At 52.5% G+C, this 8,211-nt stretch overlaps 1 protein-coding gene across 5 annotated transcripts in view; it reads right to left on the reverse strand.

Moving 5' to 3' along the window:
- Positions 1 to 8,211, reverse strand: part of CPAMD8 (C3 and PZP like alpha-2-macroglobulin domain containing 8) — a 136,239-nt gene that overhangs the window by 52,323 nt on the left and 75,705 nt on the right. For all 5 annotated transcript variants that reach the window (XR_005195862.1, XR_001817242.2, XM_037728743.1 and 2 more), the window contains 3 exons: positions 6,639 to 6,792; positions 5,513 to 5,643; positions 1,157 to 1,208 (listed from right to left, as the gene is read on the reverse strand). Coding sequence is in view for 3 of the 5 variants with exons in the window: in XM_037728743.1 (XP_037584671.1) it covers positions 1,157 to 1,208; positions 5,513 to 5,643; positions 6,639 to 6,792 (337 nt within the window). In the remaining 2 variants the exon portion in view is untranslated. The remainder of the gene's footprint in view (positions 1 to 1,156; positions 1,209 to 5,512; positions 5,644 to 6,638; positions 6,793 to 8,211) is intronic.

Genomic DNA, 8,211 nt, shown 5'->3' on the forward strand with positions numbered 1-8,211 from the left:
GTGTGCCTGGATGTGGGATAGGTCCTAATACTAAGTACCCTTTTGGTGTATAAGAAAAGTGATTTGACATTGGGTATACATGGGCCTGGTAGAACATCTAGAAAAAGACCTATTCTTTTTTTTTTTTTGTTTTGTTTTTTTAAAAGATGGGGTTTCACCATGATGGCCAGGCTGGTCTTGAACTCCTGACCTCAGGTGATCCACCCACCTTGGCCTCCCAAAGTGCTAGGATTACAGGCATGAGCCACCGTGCCCGGCCAAATGACTGATCTTCCTTCCTTCCTCCCTTCCCTCCCCCTAACCCTCAACCAGGCTGGATTGCAGTGGTACAATGAAGGCTCACTGCAACCGCCACCTCCTGGGCTCAGGTAATCCTCCCACCTCAGCCTCCCAAGTAGCTGGGACTACAGGTATGCACCACCAGGTCTGACTAAGTTTTTTTTTTTTTTGCTTTTTTGTAGAGATGGGATTTCGGCCTGTTGCCCACGCTGTCCTATGCTTTTTTCTAAAAGCACTATAATTTTACGCATAAGTCCGCGATCCATTTTGGGTTGATGCTTGTGTAAGGTGTGATCTTTAGGTCCAGCATCATGTTTTGTTGCTGTTTTGGTTGTTTTGAGATGGAGCCTCACTCTGTCGCCCAGGCTGGAGTGCAGTGGCACAATCCTGGCTCGCTGCAATTTTCCACCCCGAGTTCAAGCAATTCTCCTGCCTCAGCCTCCCGAGTAGCTGGAACTACAGGCACACACCACCACACCTGGATAACTTTGTCCTTTTCGTAGAGATAGGTTTCACCATGTTGGCCAGGCTGGTCTCGAACTCCTGACTTGAACTGATCTACCTGCCTCAGCCTTCCAAAGTGCTGGGGTTACAGGCATAAGCCGCCGTGCCTGGCCAGCCTAACCTTCTTTCTTGGCACCTGCCATGCACATTCCTGTGCATTCATGCCCTGTGTGCTGGATGCCCTGCCCTCACACTGGCTCTGCCTGTCCCCAGCTGGGACGGCGCTCTTCCTAACCACAGTGTCCCCTTCTCCCGGGAAGGGCAGGTGCTCACTTTGCACTGAAACAGCCCCCACAGTGTGGAGACGGGGGAAGGCCAAAGTCCTGACCCAGCCAGGTGGCCACTCCTTACCAGGATGGGCACGGGGACTCACCGTTGGGACAGAAGAATGCGCTGTAGGTGTACGCCCGGGGGACTCCTTCAGCCTGGAACAAAGAAACAAGAACTGAGTGCTGGAGCGGTGAGGGGGATGGTCAGCTTGGCAGAACGGCTGGCTCTCCTGGTTTGCCTCATATCAGCACGGCCACACCAAGATCACAGATGTGTTGAGTAGGACAGGGCCGCCCACTTCCCAGGCTCTGGTAGGGAAACTGAGGTCGCTCCCCCTTGCTGGCCAAATGAAAGTCACCAACTGCTTCTAGACTTGTCATGGGGCCCATATCCCTACCCTACCCTCCAGACACCCCCTCCCTCCCATGTCCCTCTGGGCAGCGGACACAATAATGCCAAGGCAGCCAGGTTCTGAGACTTCATTTGACATCTGTGAGCACTGTGAGAGGGGCTCCTGCATCTGCCAATGACAGGTCTCTGTCCTGCTGTCTCTGTCCACTACATCTCTTGTGGTTTTTTTTTTTTTTTTTTTTTTTTTTTGAGATGGAGTCTCGCTCTGTCACCCAGGCTGGAGTGCAATGGCACAATCTCGGCTCACTGCAACCTCCACCTTCCGAGTTCAAGCGATCCTCCTGCCTCAGTCTCCCGAGCAGCTGGGATTACAGGCATGCACCACCACACCCAGCTAATTTTTGTATTTTTAGTAGAGACGGGGTTTCACTATGTTGATCAGGCTTCAACTCCTGGCCTCAAGTGATCTGCCTGCCTCAGCCTCCCAAAGTGCTGGGATTGCAGGCATGAGCCATGGAGCCCAGCCTAGGATGGTCAGTTTTAGGTGTCGACTGGGCTGAGCTCCGGGATGCCCTGGTAGCTGGTGAAACACTCTCTCTGGGTGTGTCCAGGAAGTGCTTCTGCAAGAGACGAGCATTCGTGCTGGAGGACAGAGCCGGGCGCACGGCCCTCTCCAATGCGACTGGGCATCATCCAAGCTGTTGGGCGCCTCCTGACAGAACAAGGCAGAGGAAGATGGTTCCTCTCTGCCAACTGCTTGAGCTGGACATCAGTCTCCTGCTCCTGGTTCCAGGCCTTTAGACCCCGGCTGGAATCTCCACCACTGGCTCTCTAGCTCTCAGGCTTCCAGCTACACCACTGGCTTTCCAGGGTCTCTATCCATTTTTTTTTTTTTTTTTTTTTTTTGAGATGGAGTCTCGCTCTGTCACCCAGGCTGGAGTGCAATGGCACAATCTCGGCTCACTGCAACCTCCACCTTCCGAGTTCAAGCGATCCTCCTGCCTCAGTCTCCCGAGCAGCTGGGATTACAGGCATGCACCACCACACCCAGCTAATTTTTGTATTTTTAGTAGAGACGGGGTTTTACTATGTTGATCAGGCTGGTCTCAAACTCCTGGCCTCAAGTGATCCGCCCACCTTGGCCTCCCAAAGTGCTGGGATCACAGGCACGAGCCACCACACTCGGCCCTCCATTTCACAGCTGAGTAATATTTCACTGCATTTAGGAACTACATTTCACTGACCCACATTCGTTTCTCTAATTCATCGGCTGATGGACATTTCCTAAAACAGAAAGTGTATTCCTGACTTTGGGGTTCCCCAGTTGACTGTTATAAATGGCTGTGTGACACCAGCACGTGGGTCTTTAGTAGACAGGCCGGACACCACGAGAGGCTTTCCACGGACACTCTCGTTTAACCATCCAGTGTTTCCATCCGAATCCGTGGCTCTCACTGCAGAGCCCACTCCCTGGCTGGCCAGGCCTCCTGTCACCCCAGTGATGCCCCAGTTATTTCTGTCTCCTCCTTGCTTTTTGGAATTTCACTGAGGTGAAATTCACGTGGAGATGATTGAACGCTCTCAGCCTCCCAGCAGACATAGAGGATTGCAGTCCCCTCACAGGCCAGCAGGGAGCCAGGCAGAGCGGTGTCGGCACTTCCTGCACCTGCCAAGCCATCCCCAACCCGGTACAGCACCCATGATGGGCTGTGCACAGGTGATGCTTCCCCACCGGCCCCCCCGCCGCGTCCTATTCAGCTTCTTGCTCCTAAGTCCAGTTCAGCAGGTGGCGCCGAAGCCCTCCGGTGGGAAGAGACAGGAAGTGTATTTTGCTGCTTTATCAAGCCACACATCTGGTACCTCTTGTTTCTTAAATTGTCTCTCATTGTCTCTCTCTCTCTCTCTCTCCCTCTCTCCTGAGACGGAGTCTTGCTGTGTCACCCAGGCTGGAGTACAATGGCATGATATCGGCTCACCGCAACCTCCACCTCCTGAGTTCAAGTGATTCTCCTGTCTCAGCTTCCCAAGTAGTTGGGATTACAGGCACGCACCACCATGCCCGGCTAATTTTTGTATTTTTAGTAGAGACAGGGTTTCATCATGTTGGCCAGGCTGGTCTCGAACTCCTGACATTGTGATCTGCCTGCCTCAGCCTCCCAAAGTGCTGGGATTACAGGCATGAGCCACCACGCCCAGCCCCACAAATTGTTTTTCTAATTGTAGCTTCGTCTTTGCATCAACATTTCAAGTCTTCTGGTGCCTACATCTTTCCCGCTGCCCCCAGAGCTGCCTGCAGGAGGCGGGGCAAGTGGATACTGCAGCTGCACAGATCATTCTGCAGTGTGGATGGGAGGAAAGGCTCCGGGGAAGGAGGCCCTCAAGAGCCCCTCTGTGTGCACTGAGAAATCCCTTCTGTGACGGGAGCAGGCAAGACCGCCAGGCCTCCAGGTTCTGCAGCTCGGAGGAGCTCACTGCCTCCCTCTCGGGCCTTAGGAGGGTAGAGAGGATGCCCTGGCTGAGCAAAGGGTGACTCGGGGTTTCTGCATTTCTCCAGTGGGACCATCCCATCCTGCTGGCTCAAAGAGATCTCAGTCCCCACCTGACAGTGCTCTTGTCCCCAAGGAATCCATCATATCACATCAATGACGCTACAGCGGTGACCTGTCCACTGTCACTGCTCCAGAGTTCTGCCCAGCAGGCGCATGACTCCTGGTGCTGACAGAAACCACTGGTGTTCAGGGCCAGCAGGATGCCAGCAGGGAGGGAGGGAGGGCACAGAGTGTGTGGATTTGTGTGCTGTTTGCAGCTGGGCTTCTGGGGAATGTGAGATCCTTGGGGCCGCTGCTCGGGGCTGCTATGGGGGAAGCACCAAATGGAGCCTCCGTAGGGCTCTGATGTGTCCGAGCAGCCTAGAAAAGATGGGCATGTGGCTACGGCACGCCCAGCCCTGAGGCATCTGTGTGGGAAGTAGAAAAGTTCCTCTTCAAAGTTTCCTTTCTTGTTTTAAGAAAAATTCCTAAGTGTTAGAAATGATAGCTTGTTTTAAACACTTTCTTCAGAAGTCTTCTTGCCTTTTTGCTAGAAGCCCTGTCCTATCTGCCTCTAGAAATGCCTACAGGCACGTAGTATGTTCTACGTCCTTGTGGTTTAAGTACAACATCTGTGTTGACCGTGCTCACAGGCGTGTCCCAGCTCACAGCCTCTGCCCCTTCCTTACTTGAACTTCCTTTTTTGCTCTCCATTACTTTTACCTGTTTAGAAAAGTTTCAAGTCGTTAGCCAATCAGGTTTTAGTTTAGATTGTGAGGTCTGGCTCCAGCCAACAGAGATCAGACACAGCAGTAAGGACACCCCCAAATGCGTAAGAAATAAATTTGTGTATTTTCCTTTGTTCATTGTACTCTCGTGGCAAGATGGCTAGCGAGGGTACCCTTCCTGCAGTCCAGCAAGTAAAAGTTGTGTTGATGAAAGATCCTTTGTGTCAGTGCTGATTTTTCCTTGCAGCATGGAGCATCTATTTCCAACAATCTGTGTGTGTCATTTCTGGCCTCCCATCCCATCTTATGAAGGTGAGGCCCTCTTGTCTTAAGGGAGCAGGGCTGGAAAGCCAGAATGCTCCCCGAGACCACTGGTAAGTGGCCAATCCTGGGTTCATAGCCAGGGTGTCTGTGAGATCCCAACGCCTGCCTCTGCCCCCTGAGGCTCTGTGTCCTTCCTACGTGGGCAATCCAAGGACAATGTCCCAAATACTGAGTCATGGTCCCCAAAAGTGCCTGTGACAGCCACTAGATGAGGCACATGGCCTTCCAAGATAGTTCACCCAGGGGTCAGGGAGCACATGCTTCAGCCCCTCAAGAGTCCCAGGCTGCTTCACCAAAGCCCACTCTGCACTTGAGGGAGGGACAAGACCACCACGATCCTCCAATGAGGAAGTACCCCAAAGTCCAGGCACCCTGAGCTCTTGAGCACAACCCATGAAGGCTACCCAGGCCCTGGCTCAGCTTCAGACCACACACTCCAGCTGGCCCCAGCTTCACAGCTAAAGGAGTCAGGCCCTGGTCCCAGGTCGCTGAAAGACAGAATGACCAGAGACGAGGACACGGCCTTACCTCAACCATCACACTGCGCCTGACGTGATCCACCCCGATGGGGACCCTCCTGTCAGCGTGACTCTCCTCCGGGTGTTTGCTAGATCTCCCATCCCGGCAGCAACTTGTGTCTTCGTGAGCAAGGGCTTTGGCTGCAGAAATTTGACGTCTTGCTCTCAGAACAGGTCCCCGCCCAAGGTGGGGGCTGTCCCATTCTCATCCCATGTGTGTGCACATGCATACGTGTGTATGTGTGTGTATATGCTGATGTGTGCATGCACACAGGTATGTATGTGTGCACATGTATGCATGTGTTTGAGTGTACAGGCTCATGTGCGTATATGCATGCATTTGTGCATGTGTTCATGTGTCTGAGTTTGTGTGTGCACATGCATATCTGCACTTGTGGGCATTTGTGTCTGTATGCATGTTTACACATGTGGGCATGTGTGTATCTGTATGTGTATGCATGTCTACATGTGTGGGCATGTGTGTGGATTTGTATGCATGCATGCCTACACGTGTGGGCATGTGTGTATGTGTGTGTGAATTTGTGTGTGTATGCATGTCTACATGTGTAGGCATGTGTGGATTTGGGTGTGTGTATGCATGTCTGCATGTGTGGCCATGTATCTGTGTGTGGATTTGTGTGTATATGCATGTCTACACAAGCAGACATGTGTGTGGATTTGTATGTATGCATGTATACATGTGTGGGCGTGTGTGGATTTGTGTGCGTGCATGTCTACATGTGTGGGCATGTGTGTGGATTTGTGTGTATGCATGTCTACATGTGTGGGCATGTGTCTGTGTGGATTTGTGTGTATATGTGTGTCTGCATGTGTGAGCATGTGTCTGCGTGTGCAGGCGTGTGTGTGGATTTGTATGTGCATACGTGCTTGTGCTACTTGGGTTGGCACCTTAAGAGCCCAGCTCCCCCAACAGGTGAGACCCCAGGGCCCGCCTCCCCACTCATCCCAGGCCCCTGCCCTCTGTCCTATTTGCTCCAGTCGCTGTCCCATTTTCCTTGGGACAGTTCTGACTTTACCTGCTTCCCCATCCACCCCTCATCCCCAACTGTGGTCAATGCTGGGACCCTTTTGTGGCCTGGAGAGGGGAGACACCCCAAGAACTGTGGAGCCCTCACCTGTGATGTTGCTGAGCCCCAGGTCACTGAAGGACAGAACAACCCAGGTGGGCTCAGCCTCTCCAGAGGCCACACACATCTTCTTGGTCAGATGGCGTTTGCCAGGATGCCCAACAAACTGGATGCCCTTGGGAACTGAGAGCTTCATGTACACCTGCAGAGGGTGGAATTGGCTCATGGTGCCTGGAATCCAGGTCCCCCCCAGTGCCCCAAGATCCAACACACATCCCACCACTCATGCACACACCAGATCTGTCAGCCTCTCCAAGAGCCATGCACCCCCGGGGAGGCCCCCTTTCCACTTCCCATCAGAACAAACGACCCTCCGCTGTCTGCTGCCCCACTTGGCCTTCTCACGCCCATCGGTCTTGCTGCGAGCCATGTCCTTCCCACAGCCCTCCGTATCCCCACAATCCAGATCTCCCTCAGATGGAAGCTGCCAGTTCCAGCCAGGGCTGCCTCTCCTGCGTGTCCATCTCCTCCGGGACTCCAGATGGATGCAACCTCTCCCACCGTGGGTCCACAGAGTGCTCCTCCTGACCCTCTCTCCAACCGTGCAGCTCCGTGATGTCTGAGTACGGCTCTGTGTGTGCATGTATGTGCATATGTGTGCATGTGTGTGCTGCGAATGCATGTGTCCCTGGGTGCATGTGTGTGCAAGTATGCAAGCACACATTGCATACGCATGTGCATCTACTGGGTGAAGCCATGTGCGTATGCATGCATGTATGTGTGCATGCTATACTGGGTGAAGATGTGTGTATGCATGTGTGTGTGAATGCTATACTGGGTGAAGGCATGTGTGTATGCATGCATGTGTGTGCATGCTATACTGGCTGAAGGCATGTGCATATGCATGCGTGTGTGTGCATGCTATACTGGGTGAAGGCATGTGTGTATGCATGAGTGTGTGAGTGCTATACTGGGTGAAGGCATGTGTGTATGCATGAGTGTGTGAGTGCTATACTGGGTGAAGGCACGTGTGTATGCATGCATGTGTGTGTGAATGCTATACTGGGTGAAGGTGTGTGTATGCATGTGTGTGTGCATGCTATACTGGGTGAAGATGTGTGTGTGCATGTGTGTGTGAATGCTATACTGGGTGAAGGCATGTGTGTATGCATGCATGTGTGTGCATGCTATACTGGCTGAAGGCATGTATGTATGCATGCATGTGTGTGTGTGCATGCTATACTGGGTGAAGGCATGTGTGTATGCATGAGTGTGAATGCTATACTGGGTGAAGGCATGTGTGTAAGCATGCATGAGTGTGTGAATGCTATACTGGGTGAACGCATGTGTGTATGCATGCATGTGTGTGTGCATGCTATACTGGGTGAAGACGTGTGTGTGCATGCTATATTGGGTGAAGGCATGTGTGTATGCATGTGTGTGCATGCTATACTGGTGAGGGCATGTGTGTATGCATGAGTGTGTGAGTGCTATACTGGGTGAAGGCATGTGTGTATGCATGCATGTGTGTGTGTGTGCATGCTATACTGGGTGAAGGCATGTGTGTATGCATGAGTGTGTGAATGCTATACTGGGTGAAGGCATGTGTGTATGCATGCAT

This window comes from Cebus imitator, unplaced genomic scaffold (genome assembly GCF_001604975.1).
Source record: "Cebus imitator isolate Cc_AM_T3 unplaced genomic scaffold, Cebus_imitator-1.0 Scaffold280, whole genome shotgun sequence".
Lineage (NCBI taxonomy): Eukaryota > Metazoa > Chordata > Mammalia > Primates > Cebidae > Cebus > Cebus imitator.